This window comes from Leucoraja erinacea, chromosome 9 (genome assembly GCF_028641065.1).
Source record: "Leucoraja erinacea ecotype New England chromosome 9, Leri_hhj_1, whole genome shotgun sequence".
In the NCBI taxonomy this organism is placed as follows: domain Eukaryota; kingdom Metazoa; phylum Chordata; class Chondrichthyes; order Rajiformes; family Rajidae; genus Leucoraja; species Leucoraja erinaceus.
Window position 1 is genome coordinate 24,192,435 of NC_073385.1, and position 21,122 is coordinate 24,213,556.

Consider the following 21,122-nt stretch of genomic DNA (forward strand, 5'->3'; position numbering starts at 1 on the left):
TTTTTCAAGTGTGTTCTCAATTTGTCTGGATTAATGGAGGTGTGAGACCACCAGTTGCCAGAAAATCAGTGGTGGACTTGTAATTTAGAAATTATTTTTCATTCGCAATAATTAGCTAAAGGAAATTTTTATTTAAAAATGCACACTTAGGTGAACCATTTTATTTTATTCAATGCAGTGCATTGATGTAAAATATGAATCGTTGTAACTGGTGGCAATTAGCCACACCAATGTAGAACAAATGTAATGCAAGACACCACTCTTCAGTTTTAAATATTTATTTTGTAAACAATGAAATACTGTAACAGTATTTGACACCACAGGCATGTGAAATATAGACACTGCTTTAAGAAAACCAAACTCAAATGGTGTAAAAACAGTCCTTCAGCACTTTTACACATGTAACAAGAGGCCAAAAAGCAGGTGGGATGATACTGATGTTTTAAATGAAAGACTAACATTTGCAGGTACAGAGCATACAACTGTATTTACAATGTAATTTTCTCGTCGATACAAATAAGTCTTTAACCTTTATTTACAAAGGTTTAGAGTCAATTTTTATTTAAAATAAAGCAGTTACGGATTTAAACAATAACACTGAATGAAAGTCAGGTAGCCAAAAACCAGTATGAGCTAAATGTTTATGGCAAGCTATGAAATCAGTGATGACTATAGCTGTGCACATGTCCCTCATTAGTTTAATTTGCAAAACATCCATAATAATCCAGTGTCCACTATTATTATTGGTGTTATTTTAGGCCAGATATAATACAGATTTTTAACTATGGATAATCTCATTAAGACATATGAGAATAAACACAATGTGGCTTGTGTGTTCAGTAAATGCTAAAGACATTTGGTTTTGATGAATAGAGGCAGAACCATCTAACTAATCTATTCAAATTGTTACCAATTTCAGAATAAAGTGTAACTGATACTAGATCAACCAAAACAATTACGTTTATTTGCATGTACATCTCTCAATTATGCAAAGCACAAAAGCCCTGGTCTCATTTCTGGCTTCAGAAAAATATTTTCCTTAAAAATTAAAGCCAAGTAGACAGAAAACACAAAAGCTATTTCTAATCCATTGCACTAATATTATCCCACTTGTGGTATTGAGATACACTATTTATGTACATAAAACTACACTCTTCCAGCAAAAAGGAACAAAACTTCTTGACAGGAGATGGGGTAATGCAGATAACAACAAATAATTTTTTTAAATCATTCTAGAACAGCATTCTTAGTTCACGGCCAATATATTAGACCTGTATATGAATCGAGTGCACAATTTCATTTTAGTAAATGCTAATTTTTGCACTTGTAATTAAGCTATCAGGTACTGGAAATCATATGAACTATAACAGGATAATACAGAAGGTTATGACACTGAGAAAAAGACTTGTGAAAAGCAATTGACCTTATAAAAATGTAGGGGATAGATAAAAATGCTGCAATTGACAATTGCTTTGTCCACTTCTGTAAGGTTGCCTATAAAGTTTATTCTGACTAACAATAAAAGTCAAATCAACAGAAAAACTAGTTTAAAGGAAAGTTTCCAAATTAAATATGTAAAATGTTAGTTTTTAGTATTTTGCCAGAATTTCTGAATCCTTTTGTCACAAGAACATTAAATGAGTGCATAATATGAAACATGTAAACTGACAAACACTTCCAACGATATCTAAATGTTGAGAATGGAGGTCGAGTATTCAAATTACCATTAGATTCATGTTTTTAATCACATCGGGTAAAACCCAAATCTGACCCGATTTAAACAAGTTTTTTTTTTAAAAATATAGGTTCTTTAAAATAAAATAACTAGCCGAAACAAAGGTCAACATTTTCTCAGATGTCACTGACAGTAATTATTGCTATGGCATCAGTTATGCCATCAAGATAAACACGTGCTACGAAACCAGTAGGACATGTGTAGTTTGCCAAGCCTTTGGGACTGTTTGGTGTTCTTCACTAATTTTTACATTAAATCATGCCTTTATTTGAATGAAACAAAATGCACATGTTCTATTTGTACTCAGAAATATGGAAGGTTACAGAAGTTCATTCTACACAACACCATAAATGTTACATTTTACTGACAAGTGGTATATTTAGAGCACAAAGATTCCATAAATCAACCCATTCTTTCACGTATAAATTACATTTAAAAAAGCCATATAAAATGTTATTGCACCATTTTATTCCAACAAACCTAAGTAGCCTTCTCCATCAGGATCCAAAAACACCCAGAAGGTCAAGGTGGATATTAAGTAGCACGCAATAATTCAGCCTGACCTGAAGCACAAATACAAGTGCACAGACACAAGTCCATGCAACCACCAAAATATATAACTAACAATCAAAACCAAAATGTACAGTTTACCAACAACATGTACAAACATCGTGTTGGTACTTTGCTAATCTAGTCTAAACATACTAACTATAGCTTCAATCATGTCAAAAGAACCGTTCTAACCAAGTTACTTCAAACTTTGTCACAAATACACAATTCTTTTTTTTTTTGCACATTTTAGGTACAGGAAAAAGCAATAGTATTATAGGGAGATTATATTTGTGATGTTTTTTTTTTTTTAAAAGGTGCATCTGTAAATCATTTCAGATATCCATAACAATTGAATGCAAAGTTGTTTGCCTCAGTTAATGTTACATTAGATACAGGAAAATAACAGTATTAGCAAGAAGTACATTTCTAAATTTACAAAACAAGAAACATTCAAAATATCATATGACTGAAATGGAATATGATACAAGATGTTGTAGAAACAAAATAAAATTTTGGTGACTGTATTTTGTTTACAAATCGAGGTCCATGAATAGATTGGGATTAGGGAAAACTATGCATAATGAGAGAACCAAGTATTAATCAAGGTGGATAGTGCTGAACGCATTAGAAAGTCAGCTAGGCTAGGATTTTAGATGCTGAAAATTCATTGTATATACAGTGCCCTCACTCCAGCTTTGCTTGCTCGGAGGCATGCAAGATCTCCATTTTTGGAATATAGAAAATAAAAATCATAGGACATTTACACCATAAATTATCTGTGCCCTGAACTCTTGGATAGCACCAGGTAATAAATCTCCCTCAACAGCAGCTGTACAAAGGAACACATGAATAAACTCAACATTTGCCAATCAGAGCTGAATAATAAGGCAAAATATACAAATACTTAAAACTTCAGTATTGATTAAAATATTACACGCTATATTCACAAAGTCAACTACTTAATTCATAAATAGTATACCTATGTTAAGCTCTGTGAATATAGGTTTGTAATGCAAGTTCAGAATTTCCTACATTTCAAGATATGAAAAGTACAAATTGCAATTGCACTGATAACCCAATTGAAATCCCTTTTTAATGTATATTTGTTTTTTTTTTAATAAAGCCATTTTAAATATTAAGTGATCTTATTCTGATGGAAAATTGCTAAAGGGGGCAAATTGTACAGTTATTAATAGCATGTTATTACATCGTCAGCTCTACAAAGTACATAAATCACATTGCATTATACAAGCAAACAATACAAAGTCATATTAAAAAATTCTGACGAATATGCCAAGGCAGCCCTTTAGTATCAAATTTATGTGAATCACAGATGTTAAACAGAACATAATGCAGTGAACATAATTCACAAAAGGGACATGAACTTTAATCTAAGGGTTTTGAATGTATGAGATTCTTTATAATTAAAATGAGAAAAAGTGGAGGTGACAATTACTTAAAATGGAGGGGAATGTTTATAAGGTGGAAAAGCTGGAGCTATGTTAGCCCTGGCTGTTTCAGGCATCAGTTTATCTTCCCCATATGCATACGATAATACAATATAATAGATACAATTAAAAACAAAAAACTTTCTGCAAAATACCAACAGTAGCAGCCAAGATTCTCAGTGAAACCTGAAAGATTGTGCAGTTCCTCAATCTCAGTACAGTTGGTCATTTTGTCATGCAGGGTTTATTACTATAGTAAATTCTTCATGAAACAACCATCAAAACGCAGCTAGCCCAAAGTTGCAGCGGCATGACAACATACCAGTCGAATCTGACCATGTATCTAGAGTTGGGTCATACCTCTGTACCATGTTCAGGTATGATGACCCTGAATGACCTCCGACCACATAGAGGTAATTATCTACAATGGCAGCACCAACTCCTGTCAGGGGAAAATACGATTTGAAATTTTAAAAATGTCATAAATTGTGGATACAAATATTGTACACTGATAGGATCCAAACTAATTTCACAAAATCATTTTAAGACCAGATAACCAGATAACTGTTCCACCAGATTGCTACAATACGAGATACTGTAGAATTTGGGATGATTTAAATGAAGCATTTACCTGTTCTAGGATCATTCATTGGCCTGCACAAAGTCCATTGATTTTGATGTGGTTCATATCTCTCAACACTTTGCAAATGTGATACGCCATTGTGTCCACCAACAACGAAGATGAATCCAAGCATTGAACCAACACCAAAGTTAATTCTTTTATCTGCCATTGGAGCTACCATCTCCCAGGAATCTTTGCTTGGATCATAACGTTCCACACTATTTTCATGCACACAAAGTAAAAGGGCAGATTAAACACACTTTAAACCAGTACTTGCAAGGATAAGAATTTTTAGATAACGAAGCACTACATTAAGCTTTACGCAACAATATTGAGTTTGATTATCGTTAACTAACGCTTTCAAAAATATTTTGATAACCAGATCAATAGCACAAGAACTGCAAAACTTTGATTGGAATATTTTTCACAATTCTGCTCTTAAGTGACCGAAGCATGGCCCACTTGTCAGTGGGGAATGAAGAGTCAGCCCACTTGATTCAAATATGTCACTTTTATGTCAGTTTTGAATGCAAGAATTCATGAAAATAATTTAATTGCAATTTTTATAACAAAATTACAAATAAGATTGATAGCTCTGTTCAACAAAGAATTATACCTGCAATTTTTCTGAACACCCATTTAATTTAAGTTATCTGAAACAAAAATTAAAGGAAATTATCTTCCATCCTGTAACCCACAATTCAAATTGGGACTAATTAATTTAGGTACTGTTCAATTATTCTGAACATATTATTTTAAAATAACAAAATGACAATTTGTTAAATAGAAAGTCCAATAGATTTGTCAGGGAAATTGGGTACGGTGCTAACGACAATACTGCCCCAAGAAACCATCAATCTTTTTCTCTCCCAAAATTTGAAAGCTTCAAAACCTTGCTAAAAATATTATATCCAAGTGAACTTAGAACACGAGTCAAGAAAATTTTGCTAAATATCCCAAGTGGTTAACCTACATGTAATGAAAATAAAAAGCTTCCAAGGGCACAAAGGTACCAAAAAAAAAAAAGTAAATGGGCAAAGATCTGGCAACTAGAACATAAATGTTGGAAAATGTGAAATTGACCTCAGAGGTGGAGGCAGGTTCTCTGGATGCTTTCAAGAGAGAGCTAGATAGGGCTCTTAAAAATAGCGGAGTCAGGGGATATGAGGAGAAGGCAGGAACGGGGTACTGATTGGGGATGATCAGCCATGATCACATTGAATGGCGGTGCTGGCTCGAAGGGGCGAATGGCCTACTCCTGCACCTATTGCCTATTGACCATTTTTCACAAGAAAAATGTAAGAAATCTAAATGACAGACTGTAAAACTCCCAAGCACAATTAATTAGGAAAGTGAGTAGAACATTGTTAATAACTGGGGGGGATGGGAAAGAGATTGGATACAAAAGTACAGAATATAACTTATGGTACAAATGAGGCCACATCTGGGAGCTGTGTACATTAATGATCTGGCATTTCAACACACAAGGAGCATGGAGAACCAGCTGGGAACAGACGGCGACCTCCGCGATTCACTGTTGCACCGAACACCACAGCCCCACCCGGCTCAGACCTGCCCCGCAAAAAGTGGGTCGCCCTGAACCGGCTCCGTACAGGGGTCAGCCGGTTCAACGCCAACATGCATCGCTGGGGGCTGCGTTCATCGGCAGCCTGAGTGTGTGGAGCAGACCAACAAACAGCGCAAGCACATCATTTTCTACTGCGCTGTCCTCCGCCCTCCTGGTGGAGGGGTAGACCGCACGGCCCTCGACAACAGCACATTGAACTGGCTACAGCGCTTGGAGGGTGTTACATAACTTCTGCTGCCTCGAACACAAGAAGAAGATCTGGCATTTAAAGAAAGGCTTTAAAGTAGTGAAAGGTTTATGATACTAAATTAAAAAAAATCTAAATCTGCAGATGCTGGAAATATGGAATAAAACCAGAAAATTCCAGGAACACTCAGCATTTTTCCTCAAAGAACAGAGCTGCCAGGTTTTCAGAGCATTTCAGAATTCTAATACCTGAAAATCAGTATTTTTACGCGGTGCCATTTTACTGAAAAGTTTTTTTTTTAAATGTGCGGTCATACCCATGTAAGAGTACAAGAATGCATAACTTTGCTACCAATTGACATGTCTTCTACGCACCTTACTTGACATTGCATTCATTGCCATCTCTTTGTATACTGCTGTTTGAACAGCTGCTTCCTGCTTTTAGCACCAGATGATGATGTTGAAGGCATTTTGGAAGCCTCCCTCTCCCTCCTACCCTCCTTCCTTTATTTCTCCCTCCCTCTCTTATTCCCTCCCTCCCACACCCTCTCTCCTCCCTCTCCCTCCCATAACAATCTGTGACCCATAGCGCTATGTGAAAAGCCCATTGCACTATGTGTAAAGCGCTACGTGTAAAGCGATCCAGCTCGTTTAAATTCCCTTGCGTTAAACTGACCGTGCTGTTTAAACCTGGAGCGGGGCAGGCACATCAAAGCTTACAAAAATAATCATCGAGATCTTGAAAATTAAAATACTAATAGATTTAATCTGCTATAATTTTTAGTTACAGTATGACTTTTTATATCCTTGCATTTTTTAAGCAGCAAGATGAAACAGGAAGTCAGGCTGATTTTTTAAAAATACGTATTTTACAAATCAAATCCACACATCCGTATTCTGATTGCATTTCTGTACAAAATACGGAAAATCCGTACTACTTGGCAGCTCTGAAAGAAGAACCGGTTTAATTTTTCCAGGTCTAAAATCCCATTTCAGAAATTAACCAGATACTGGACGAATCTTGTCAAGGTGCATGTGGAGGTTATGTTTCTGCTCGAGGGAGAATCAAAAAGAAGAGTCACTGTTTAAAGATAAGTTAACCACATAAGACTGACAAAAGGCAAAAAAAACCCAAAAAAAGCTGATGGTCTTTGTAACTCTTATTCTCATAAGAGACATGGAAACATACTGTTTAACCATTTTAAACCAGTAGTAGATTGATTCTGGTGAAGTTGTAGAGACAGGTACAATTACAACACTTTAGACTCTCACATATGTACATGGACAGGAAAGATTTGGAGGGTTATGGGCCAGGGAGAGACAGATGGGACTGGCCTGGTTAGGCAACTTGGTTGGTATGGGCAAATTCAGCTGAAGAGCTGTGGCCCTCAGGGAGTGTAAGATACCAAGGGTAATGTTGCAATGACAGATCAACAATCAGCAATCACATACCTTGAATCACCAACTAGGGCTCCGTACAAAAATAATGGAGTCATATCATACCGTATGAAGAGTTAACGCTTTAGGCAGAGAAAATTTTGGAAGAAGTTTTGATTGTGAATTAAAATATATATTTTTATTTTATTATTTATCCTCATCAAATTACTATGTGTTTGAAAAGCTGTATTTTATTTTGTACAATAAAATTCGTACTGTGTTACCTGTTCATGTGGGCTGGACCATATCCTCCAATAGCATAGATCATTCCATCCAAAACTGCAGCTGCAAAACAGCTTCGACTTTTTGCCATAGGTGCAACAGGCTGCCATTGCTTTACTTTGGGAATGTATTTTTCCACAGATTGCAAATAATTTTCTCCATCATAACCACCTAATGCATACAGTTCACCAGCTAAAACAGACACTCCAAGAGTGCTTCTACATTCATTCATTCTTTCTACAGATGTCCATTTGTTTGTCTCTGGATTCCAACCTTCCACCAAATTTTCATGCTTTCGATAATTGATTCCTTGTTGAATATGGGTTGCAATTCCTCCCACCACATAAAGTTTCTGATCAACAACAGCAACCCCGCATTCATAGCGTGGGCTACTGAGTGGTGCCAGACCCGTCCAGGAGTCTGTCTGAGGGAAGTACATTTCCACACTGCAAAAGGAATAGAAAGCAAAAAAAGTTTTTAAAAGTTTATAACATTTCTTATTCTGTATTATAGCAACATGAATTTAGCAACAGCTAGTTTATCTTTAACTTCAGAGAAAGTGACAGTTCTTAAGTGATAGGAGTAGAATTAGGCCATTCGGCCCATCATGTCTACACGATGCCATGGCTGATCTATCTTTCACTTTTAACCCAATTCTCCTGTCTTCTCCCCATAACCTCCGAGACATATACTAATCAAGAATCTATCACTGCCTTAAAATATCCATTGACCTCCACGGCCTTGTGCCAAAACCAATTTGATTTTCAAACCTACTATTTTTCAACTTTAAAAACGCTGAGTAATATATTTGTTGAGTTGCCAAAAGGTACAAATTCAGCCTATTATAACAAGTCTGCTATTGATCAAGTTCAAAAGAACCACAACTACCTTTGATTATTAATATGCATTAATGTGTACTTGGTTAACCAGCTATTTTGAAACAATTGCTTATTGGTTAGTTGCAGAGAATCATCCTCAAATAATTTCATTAATTCCAGAAAAGTACAGAGGTAATTGATAGTATGGTTATTTGAAATTAGTGTCTAATCCAGTACTTCAAGAGACAGAAACTGCTTGGATCATCTTTAATCCAGGCATTTAGCATCCAACTATTTCATCAATAATAACTAGTTCCATTCTGAAACGTCAGTGGAATTGTGCCACTTGACGGGTGCAAACCTTCCTAGTTCTTCCTTACCATAAGTATTTCATATCAATAAGTGGCAACCATAAATTGGGGTACATCCAAAGAAACTGGTTAGTAGGTTAATTGACCCAACTGTGCAGGTGTGTGAGATTGACTCCACCCCCTACCCCAGATTCTATAAGAATGCAGAGAGATTGAGAAAGCAGGATTATTGTGGGATTATTGCAAATTGATGGTTGATAGTGACACAGGTGGGCCACAGGCCCATTTCTGTGCTGTATCCCTCTATGATTTGAAATACTGAAATCACATCTCACTTTCAAGTTTAATTATCCCAAGTTTACCAGTAACTAATTTTTAATGAAAGTCTGCTGTAGAATTAATTGAAGGTAATTCAGAAATAGCTAACTCCCTTGTGGTCTTCGAGGTATACGTTGACAAAGCACTCAATTTGACCAAAACAGGACGTATCAAAATCAGGCAGGCAGATTCTTATGTAAATTACATCAAGTTGGGAAAAGGGGAAGTACAAGGGGATCTGGGGGTCCTTGTTCATCAGTCTATGAAAGTAAGCTTGCAGGTACTGCAGGCAATGAAGAAATCAAATGGCATGTTGGCCTTTATAACAAGAGTCGTCGAGTATAGGAGCAAAGGGGTCCTTCTGCAGTTGTACAAGGCCCTAGTGGGACCACACCTGGAGTATTGTGTGCAGTTTTGGTCTCCTAATTTGAAGAAGGACATTCTTGCTATTGAGGGAGTCCATCGTAGGTTTACAAGGTTAATTCCCAGGACTGTCATATGCTGAGAGAATGGAGCGGCTGGGCTTGTAGGATGAGAGGATATCTCATTGAAACATATAAGATTGTTAAGGGTTTGGACACGCTAGAGGCAGGAAACAGGTTCACAATGTTGGGGGAGTCCAAAACCAGGGGCCACAGTTTAAGAATACGGAGTAAGCCATTTAGAACGGAGACAAGGAAACACTTTTTCCTCACAGCGAGTTGTGAGTGTGGAATTCTCTGCATCAGAGGGCGGTGGAAGCCGGTTCTCTGGATACTTTCAAGAGAGAGCTAGATAGGGTTCTTAAAGATAGAGGAGTCAGGGGATAAGGGGAGAAGGCAGGAACAGGGTACTGTTTGGGGATAATCAGCCATGATCACATTGAATGGCGGTGCTGGCTTGAAGGGCAGAATGGCCTACTCCTGCACCTATTGTCTATAAAACTTTTCATCTTGTGCCCTATTCTTTTGTTACATCTTGATCTAAAACTGTAAAAAAAATTCTAATCATGTAAATATAGCTCAAATTTTAAATATTATAGTTGCTTTTAGGAAACAGTTATAACATTTCATGCAAATCAGATTTCTAACTTTCCTCTTGAATCCATTTTTGAAAATATAACCTTTGATACATAAAGGCACAATTAAAACATTAAACTTATCATGTTCACGTGCCAAAATATATCCTCCGACCAGAGGCAGATTACTTAAAAGTCGATAAATTCATGTCATAAGAGTAGAATTAGGTCATTCAGCCTATTGTGTCTACTTCACCAATCATGGCTGTTCTATCCAAAATCTTATCAACCACTGAAGTCAGGCTAACCACCCCAGTTTCCCTCTTTTGCCTTGCACTCTTCTTAAACAGCAGAGTAACATTTAGTATTTTCCAGTCCTCAGGGACCACTCCTGACTATTTGATTCTTGAAAGATCACTACTAGTGCTTCCATAATCTTTAAATCTACCTCTTCCAAAACCCTGGGGTGTAGTCCATCTAGTCCAGGTGACTTATCCACCTTCAGACCTTTCATTTTCCAAAGCACCATCTCCTTAGCAATTGCAACTCCACTAACTTCTGTCCCTGACTCTCTTGAATATCAGGCAAGTTGCCAGTGTCCTCCGCTGTGAAGACCGACGCAAAAACCTATTCAATTATCTGCCATTTCTTTAAAAAAAATGAAATGATGAAATGATTCAATTTATTGTCATTGTCAGTGTACAGTACAGAGACAACGAAATGCATTTTTAGCATCTCCCTTGAAAGGGAGACACAGGGCGTCGCGGTGTGCCCGCGCCTGCCGCCGTAACATTCCATTACAGGCAAAGGTGGGTGAAGTGTCTTGCCCAAGGACACAACGACAGTATGCACTCCAAGCGGGATTTGAACCGGCTACCTTCCGGTCGCCAGCCGAACTCTTAGCCCATTGTGCTATCTGTCGTCCTATTCCCAATTACTAAGTGTAGTGGAAAAAACAAACAATAAGTACTTATATAAATGCCTCAATGGAGAGGATAGACGAAAGTTAAGATTTTAATTTAATACAGAGGCATTGTAGAATAAGGGAACAGTCAAGATACTACAAAAGAATATCCCAGATATCTGTCAGATATTTGACAAATTATTCCATCGACATGCATTCTACCACTTGAAAAATAATAGTGCTCACAGCAATAGTACAATTCCCAATCCATGCACGACCAAAGCTAATAATTATCAGTCGCAAGAAGATGTATTCTTGTGGATACTCTTCCCATTTAATACATGCAAACTTAAAATTATTCTTGATTAGAGTGAAAAGGCTGAGTGAATCTCAGTCAGTGAACAGAAACATTAAATAAAAGCATATTGCGCTTTTTTTTGTTGGTGGCATGTCTGGAAAAGACAATCACCACATCTAGTGGGGTCAATCTCATTTTATTTCAATTTTGATAAATTAGTGAAACTTACCAGAATTCTAACATTTTACTGCACAAAACATAAAAGGCAATGCCCATCATGGTTTGCAAATGCCCAGGAGACCCAATCTTCAATTGGGTCTCCTGGGCAATATTTAATATTTAGAAGGTAGGAGTTCTTTCCTCCACAGTCAAAAGGTTGGGGAAAACCTTTAAGAAAAATAACAGTTCCACTGCCATTAAATTGAGCAAAGCGGGGATGTGTAAAATTACGCAAATTTATAATAGGTTCGGAAGCTATCAAAATTTCATAATGAGTATGTGCCATCATCAATTTGCCATTTTATGAAAACAAAGTTGTATCAGAATGGGTACATATGTGAAGTATGATTTCCACATATTCTAATATGTCCAATATACTACACACAAGAAAAAATACCAAATTGCATTCAGCCGGCAATACAGTAGATAGAATCACTTGACAAAATGTGGATGTTCAATTTATCCTAGGCTTCGAAGGAAAATACCACATTAATATACAGAAATAAATTATGTCTGTTAATATGACTTTGAATATCTTACCTGTCTAATGTTGCAAACAATCCAGTTTTTCCACCAACAGCACAAAGTACTTTGGGAGCACAACGTGGTCGTGTCAAAAACTCAGTCTGATGGGAAAATCTGTGCTCTGGCATGAAATGATACTTAAGGGCTTCGTTTAGAAGGTGCTTGCAGGTATGTTCATCACGTATTAGTTGATTTGCCTCGTACAATCTTGTCAGAAATTTTACACTTAATAATGGCAATCGAACACAGTGCAGCAGTTGCGCCAGATATTTTTGTCTTTCTTGCACATCATATTTAATCCACGACTCTAATGCATAAAAAACAGACTCCTCCGTCACAACATTGAGACAGTCATTTGAAATTATTTCATCTAATTCTGTGTGGTTCAGCTCAAAAAATTCTTCAGTCTTACAGACTTCTTCGAAATTCTGACAAATGTACTTGTTTGCAGCAAGGTACAAGTCATGACAGCCATATGTTTCAGCAAACCGGGAAATGCCAATGCAATTGCCAGGATCAAGCTGGCTTTCAAGGAATGTACAACATTCTTTTAGTACTAGTTTGATTTGAAGCAAATTTGCAGCAGGAAGTAGAGATTCTACTGTATCTTGTGAAATGAATATAGTTCCTGTGTATGCGTACTCTACAATAGCCTGCAAAGCAGTCTCGTCTATGCATTGAAATTCAACTTCAGAGTTTTCATTCTCTGAAAGGTTTCCAGTAAACATGGCTTTGAAATATGGGCTGATGCTAGCCAGCACCACCTTGTGGGCATGGATCTTGACATCACCAACCCTGAGGACAATGTCACAAAGCTCACGATGCTGTCGAAGAAGATGTAATCCCTGCAGCAACTGCTCTGAATGTGGATGTGTCAGATTGGCAAGCATGTAGGATTGAGGGGACTGGTCCATCTGAAAGAATAAGAGATCAGAACAAAATAGTCAACTGTAACTAAGAAAACTTTAAGATTGCAATATTGCACATGGAAATTTGAGAAAACGTACATCAAGTTTAGTCGAGGTGTCAAATAGACTATAATACTTTTCAAGAAAGCTCTTGAAATATTATTAAAACCAATTATTAATTAAAAACCTTGTTGCTAGTAACAAGACAATTTAAAAGCAATACATTGATTTTAGGTGTACTCACCAAGGACTTCTCTCTGGCAAGTGTTTCTTCACATGCGTAGAAATCAAAAGGCAATCTAGAATATTTGAGTGAAGCATGTCAATAATTAAAATAACACCACACTTAAATGATTCATTGATACTTTTCTAAAACATTTGCATATTGCTCCTTATTGGGTATTTTATTTCAACCAGATGGAGCTTTTATGCACACTAGAATTTATATCTAACAGAATAACATGTTTTAGTTAGAAACGTGTATTCAGATTTTGAAATAGAACCTTTAATGTTCCAAAGCTAAGATCCAAATAATGTTTAATTTGACAGATAGGTAGCTTTAAGCTATTAGTAAATATTGTTTAAATGATTTAAATGAAAAATCAATGTTGTTTTGTCTAATACAGTTTCAGAGGGTTGAAAGCATTAAAAAATATCCACGAATACCCAAAATGTTCCTGTTTCCACAGATGCTGAAAGATGAAAATTTGCAGCAATTTCAGTATTTATTTCAGATTTCTAACACTTGCTTTTTTTTTTCCTTTCTTTTCTTCTATTCTATTCAACAAATAATTATTTGGCTTTTGACACAAGAAGCAAATATCAAAACATGCTTGCAACATAATTATAGGAGCTGGTAGAACACAGTAATAAATACAAATAAAACTCCATCTGGCATCGTTAAGATTTCTGTTGCCAGATATTACTCATTAATAGTCAATACATCCTTTTTTTTTTTAATGTTACACAGCAGTATAGATCAGGTAAGTTTAAAGGGAGCTCAGGACAGAAAGCAATAGTGATGAACAATCTGATTTTTGTAAACAATTGGATAGCAGATTGTGAGTTTTACTGTAACAATAGACTCAACATACTGGAGTAATTTCTACTGAACAGATAAAGGTAAAAGAAAAGTGAAGAAAGTAATTTTTAACATAAAACATTATTAGGGCAAATTTACATCCTCTCCTTGGATCATTCATAAGAGTTCATAAATTTAACATTTTAACAAAGTGAGTGAAGCTATTGAAAGAAATGTATTTGTGCAAACTATTAACAGTCACCTTCTTGCTTTTGTATAATGTAAAGAGCTTCTTATTAAGACGCCCAATCTATCAGTCTTGTAAATGGAATGCGCATGGGCTATGGATGTGCCAAGCAGAAAAATAAGGTTCTTTTCATAACAGTTCATAAATGGGTAGATCAAAGTAATGTGTTCCCTGGTTTAGAAACATAGAAAATAGGTGCAGGAGTAGGCCATTTGTCCCTTCGAGCCAGCACCATCATTCAAATGATGATCATCCAAAAGCCCCAAGAGCTAAATCTGACTCTCTCGTGAAAGAGATTTGAGATTTATAACCATTGTTACACGATTGAGTTATCTCGCACTTGCCATTTGTGGAAGCAGCAGCCACTACATCCATAGCCTATGCAAATTCCATTGAGGCCATCCGTAGTGTGCGGAGGTCAAGCCATAAGTAGGAAAGACATGTTTGCTTCCTGCATTGAATTTGTCCCTTAGTTATTTCCATGTGTATAATATACACATGGTTGTCATATCTCAGAACAGCTGGTGTGATTTTAAGTACTTATGTCTGTATGAATGCGGAGATTATTGCATCACCATGATTTCCTCATCTTGCTGCAAACTGCAGGCAAGACACTTAGTTGTTTATTTGTACAGGCAGTATCATCATCATCTGCAATAATCTGTCCAACGAAGTAGTGGAGACTGGGAGAAATGTACGGTTCAAGAGGCCAGGGAAATATAGCACTCTCATTCCAGAACATAGTCAACTGTGCAGTCTTGAAGATGTTAGCGAAAGCCATAGAGTATAAAAGTATATGTAGCTGTTAATACAAACAAGAACCAATCTTCAAACTGCTTTCAAATTTAAGTACAAGTGGAAAGAGTTTTTGAAATTACAGGGATAGTTGTGTAAATAAACATGACTGCCTGTTAAAACATGTAAGCAGCTTACAGCAGGAGTCCAAGCACTACATCCATAGCCTATGCAAATTCAGAAAGTATTCAGACCCCTTCACTTTTCCATATTTTTTTACGATAGACTTATTCTAAAATTGATTATTCAATTTTTTTTTAAATAATCATCAATCTACACACAATACCCCAGAATGAAGATGCGAAAACAGGTGTTTAGAAATGTTTGCAAAGTAATTAAAATAACTGAAATATCACATTTACATCAGTATTCAGACCCTTTGCTATGATACTCAAAATTGAGCATAGGTTCATCCTGTTTCCATTGATTGTCCTTGAGATTTGGAGTTGATTGGAGTCCACCACTGTTAAATTAAATTGATTGGACACGATTTGGAAAGGCACGCACCTGTCCATATAAGATCCCACAGTTGACAGTACATGTCAGAGCGAAAAACAAGCCACGAAGACAAAGGAGTTGTCTGTAGACCTCAGAGACAGGATTGTGTTGAGACACAGATCTGGGGAAGGGTATCAAACAATTTCTGCAGCATTGCAGGTCCCGAAGAGCACAGTGGCCTCCGTCATTCTTAAATGGAACAAGTTTGCAACCACCAGGACTCTTCATAGATCTGTCCACCCGGCCAAACTGAGCAATTGGGGGAGAAAGGTATTGGTCAGGGAGGTGACCAAGAACCCGATGGTCACTGACAGAGCTCCAGAGTTCCTCTGTGGAGATGGGAGAACCTTCCAGAAGGACAACTATATCTGCAGGACTCTACCAATCGGGCCTTTATGGTAGAATGGCCAGATGGAAGCCACTCCTCAGTAAAAGGCACATGACAGCCCGCATGGAGTTTGCCAAAAGGCATTAGAAACAAGATTCTCTGGTTGATGAAACCAAGATTGAACTCTTTGGCCTGGATGCCAAGCATCACGTCTGGAGGAAACCAGGAACCACTCATCACCTGGCCAATACCATACCCACAGTGAAGCATGGTGGTGGCAGTATCATGCTGTGGGGATGTTTTTCAGCGGCAGGAACTGGGAGACTGGTCAGGATCGAAGGAAAGATGAACGGAGCAAAGTACAGAGAGAACCTTGATGAAAATCTGCTCCAGAGCATTCTGGACCTCAGACTGGGGTGGAGGTTCACTTTCCAACAGGACAACGACTCTAAGCACACAGCCAAGACAACATAGGAGTGGCTTCATGACAAGTCTGTGAATGTCTTTGAGTGGCCCAGCCAGAGGATCGAACATCTCTGGAAGGACCTGAAAATAGCTGTGCATCGATGCTCTCCATCCAACCTGACAGAGCTTGAGGGGATCTGCAGGGTAGAATGGGAAAATTACCCAAATACAGGTGTGCCAAGCTTGTAGCATCATATCCAAGACAACTTGAGGCTGTAATCACTGCCAAAGGTACCTCAAAGTAAAGGGTCTGAATACTTATGTAAATGTGATATTTCAGTTATTTCTTTTTAATTTCAAAAATTTCTAAACACCTTTTTTTGCTTTTTATTATGGGGTATTGTGTGCAGATTGATGGTAAAAAAAAGAATTTAATCTATTTTAGAATAAGGCTGTACTGTAACAATGTCGAAAAGGAGAAGGGGTCTGAATACTTTCTAAATGCACTGAATGCATGTATATTGGCGAAATATACATGCAATAGGGCTACATCAAAACCCTACCCTACAATAGATGGTCTAATTGGAAACAGGCATTATACATAATGCCCAAATATTTTGCACTATTAGTAATGTGATCAAGGGAAATTCCAGACTAGTTTGTTTTGTCACCTAATATCAATCGTGGTCATATTTGTTCTGTCAATCAATACTTGGTGTTTGTGTGTGTTTGTGTATCAACACACCCACTCCTTAAGGCACTGTGGCAAAAGATGGATGTTTTGGATATCGGAGTTTTGTCCTCCGAAGCTTTGGGAATTTTGCTGTGAACTACCGTGTCAGAACAAAAGCATGAACTTTCCGAGTTGGTCTTGCCCAGTTAAGATGTGTTCCCATTCTAAATGTAATTTTATGGGAACTAGCTGTCGTAACTAAAATATTAAGACCATGCAATTATAATTATTGAAGTTGTATTTAATCATCAGCCATTATCTCTGTACCTAAAGGGCATAAGAACCTGGTGTACTTCCAGTTCAGATAAATTATCTTACTAGGTCTCCCTTGAGTATCAGTTTGTTATACCTACAGCTCCTGTCCCCGCATGGCTTACTTAAAATCATGACGAGTCCAAACAACAATTGCCCAAGAACTTTTTTTTTTTTTTAAGTGGGTAGTTCACACAACAAATATATAATTCTACAGTGAACAGACACTCAATAGATGTTTGAAATGTTAATTCAGCTACCAAATTTCACGACAATAGTCATTTAGATCTTGAACAAATAAGCTCAACTAAAATTGGATTCATTTGGATGTGAGCATCTCACTCAAAGGCCACAGGATAGTTTGTGGGAAACAAGGGCTAATGCTAATGTAATTAGTGGGCTCAAAGTTTGAGACAATTACTTTTTGCAAAGCTGGCTGTGATTTGTTTTTGGTTGAAGAGGGGTAAAATTACAATTCTATAATTTTACTCTGCATCTTAAACTCATCTGGGAATCGTGAGTGCTGATAGGATATTCCAAATAAAATTATCTTGTATATCTTGGAGGGAACTTTGTGCTATACCTGTACCTGGCATTACTCAGTTTTGCACAAACAAAATAAAACAGCTCGTAGATCAGTGGCGAGTCTATCAAACAAGTCAGTTTATTGAAGGCCTTAACAGTGTGCACTGTTACACTCTGAGAACCCAAAGTGCACACTATTAAGGCCTTTAATAAACTGACTAGTTTGATAGACTGACCACTGGTTTTATTTTGTGTCTGTGCCTATCTGAATAAAGCCAGATAAATGGTACAGCACAAAATTCCCTCCTACATATCTCATTATGATAGGTACCAATTGATCAAAGGCATAACATTGCAGGTGTAGCATGAATAAATATCTGTTCAGTACAGACCACACTCTCTAATCACTACTCAATTGTTTCCTCATGTATTTATCCACATTCAAATGTATTGTAACACCATGAACCAACAATAAAATGTAAGGAAGCTGATGTGGTGTAGAATTCGAATCCAATTCATGTTAAGAATTAATCTCAATGTTCTTAAATACGACGCAAGTTCCTGATTTAATGTACCAGTCTTAAATCAAAGGACACACTGCAGCAATAAGAATATCTCTCTTCTATATAGAGGCATTTCAGGTCAATTTTTACAGGGTCTCAGTTTGGTGCTTCGACTCAGTCATTTCCATTTCATTCCCATCCTCTTTCTTCAAAATAAACCTGATCAATTTAGGATAAATTGCCACCAGTGGTTGGCATAAGGACTCCATAGATAATCTGAACTGATTTTCCCCTTAAATTTCTTTGGTATTATTTTTATGCTGACAGGAATGGAAAGACAATCATCTTAATTAATGGAAAGTTTAATTTCCTCTACTATATCCTTATGCATATGTCTAACATCAGGAACCGTCTTGAAGACAACAATAAAAATATACATGCAGTCATCCTCAGATTACATTTACAATATTGTTGCTAGGTTGAAACAAGTAACAGATTTTTTAAACTTCCAATTCAACAGATCATGGCAGAGATAAATTTTTCACTGAAGCAAAAATCAATCGTCAGAGGGAAAATATATTTAATTTTGTTGGGACAATGAGTAGGAAGAAACTACAGATGCTGGTTTACCAAAGATAGATAAAATGCTGGAGTAACTCGGCAGGTCACGGAGCTTCTCTGGGGAAAAGGAACAGGTGACATTTTGGGTCGACACCCATCTCCAGACTGATTTACGGGAGAGGGAAAGTAAAGGTATGTAAAGGTACAGAACAAATCAGAGCCATCATCAATGACTCTGGAAAGGTGAAGCCCACAATGGTCCATTGTATGGTAAGGAAGAGGTGATAACAAATGGATACGACAAGTGAAACTAGTAGGATGACTAGGACAGGGACAGAAAGAACAACAGTTACTTGAAATTAGAGAAATTTATATTCCTACCACCGGGTTGTAAACTGCCCAAGTGAAATACGAGTCGCTGTTCCTCCAATTTACATGTGGCCTCACTCTGATAGTGACGGAGGCCCAAGACAAAGTAGATTATGGGAATGGGGAGGGAAGTTAAACTGTTTAGCAACCGTGAGATTGCATATGCCAAGGTGGACTGAGCATAGATGTTCACAGAAAAATAATTATATATCTGATACCCACCAATGTTTTACTGATTGGTTTCGAAATAACACTTATCCTTTACAAATAATTAGGGAACCATTAGAAATGGCAGAAAACTTTCAGTTATTTCCCTGTAGGGTAAATAGAAATCCGAGACAAATCCATCTATGATTAGATACACAAAAATATACTTCAAAATTCTAAAATATCAAACACTATACATTTATTTTATGTCACTACCTGTAAGTAACTAAATGATTTTCATTCATTCTATATCTTATCCTGGCCCTATCTATTGTACTAGATTTGAACAGTCAATTATCTGTGTGGTATATGTTATCTGTGTGGTAATATGATCAGTTTGGATAGTATGCAAAACAAAGCATTGCGACCAAATAACCTCAAACCTATATTCCATATTTAGTCAGATAACCAATTAACATTTGACCTACAGTTTAACATACAACATATGAACATTTTGAAAAAGGAATAAAAACGATTGATGAAGATCAATTTTGTTACCCAGTATGCTGTTTGCCCTTCTAAATAGAGTACAATATAACGCGGGGCAATACCTGACACATTAACCTCTTTGTTACGTCGCTCATTTGAAAGCCCAAAACCATCAAATCACGAGTTAAGGAAAGTTTCATAACCGTATTACTGCATATAAAATGCACAAATTAATGAAATACAAGTAACGAATTTATACAAAAACAATAGTTATTATTTATTTACGTTTGACAAACTCAGAATCGTTCAAATAAAATAAACACGAAATAGATCGTTTTACAAGAAAATAATTTCAAAATAAAGTTCATACTTGTTTATTTTATACATTTCGTATTCGTTTCATATCAGATAAGGCAGTTCGTGCAAATGAACAATTAATTCTGCAACCAGACTCTTTAACTTTTCATAACTTAATCCACCAATTCATTGGTTAATAAGGCCCTTGGCCTATTTAAAGACAATCTATTACCACACCTAAAAAATGTAAATTGTTACGTTTAAAAACAATCTAAATATATATATTATAAAACATCACATACAAACCAACTCACCTGACAGGAGCACGGTGGAAACCGCCAAGCGAAGGAGGAACAAATCCACCAATTCCCCATCAAACACAAATACAAAACAGGTGGGGAGTGCGCAATTTCCGGCAAAGGTTAGGATTTAAACAAAAAAAATCAAGAATAGCAGCTAAATCGCACATTATAAAACATTTCACTTGCTTAAATTTGTAAGTTTATCACAGCCGTTCAAAATATTAATCCGGTTCTTCACACTGAACTTTGTGCCCACACACAGACCAACACTGGGAGATGCAGTTTAAACGCACAGACGTTGCTAACTGGAGAGAGTTGAACGGACTACAATTCCCGGCGCACTCGGCGATGTGGTTGCATCCGGGTGGGGCGTCGGTCTCGCCTCACCATGGAAGCGCTCTGCGGCTACGGTCCGTTGTGTTCACGTGACCTGCCTGGTGCCTGCCCCCCTAGTTACGGCCATTTTGTGGCGAGTTTTTTCAAACCGGTTCGCGCGTGTGACCGTGCCTGGGCGTCGCGTGCGTGCGCGCGCTGGCGACGGGGGGAGGGGCGATCGACGAGC

General features: G+C 37.1%; 1 protein-coding gene across 1 annotated transcript; it reads right to left on the reverse strand.

Moving 5' to 3' along the window:
* Window positions 1-262: 262 nt before the first annotated feature.
* LOC129700138 (kelch-like protein 28) lies at window positions 263-21,070 on the reverse strand. Its single transcript, XM_055640366.1, has 6 exons — window positions 20,573-21,070; window positions 13,333-13,387; window positions 12,196-13,094; window positions 7,793-8,236; window positions 4,367-4,575; window positions 263-4,177 (listed from the first exon to the last, which is right to left on the reverse strand). Exons 3-6 carry the CDS (start codon window positions 13,092-13,094, stop codon window positions 4,014-4,016), a joined length of 1,716 nt encoding a protein of 571 aa, XP_055496341.1. The 5' UTR covers window positions 13,333-13,387; window positions 20,573-21,070; the 3' UTR covers window positions 263-4,013.
* Window positions 21,071-21,122: the final 52 nt, after the last annotated feature.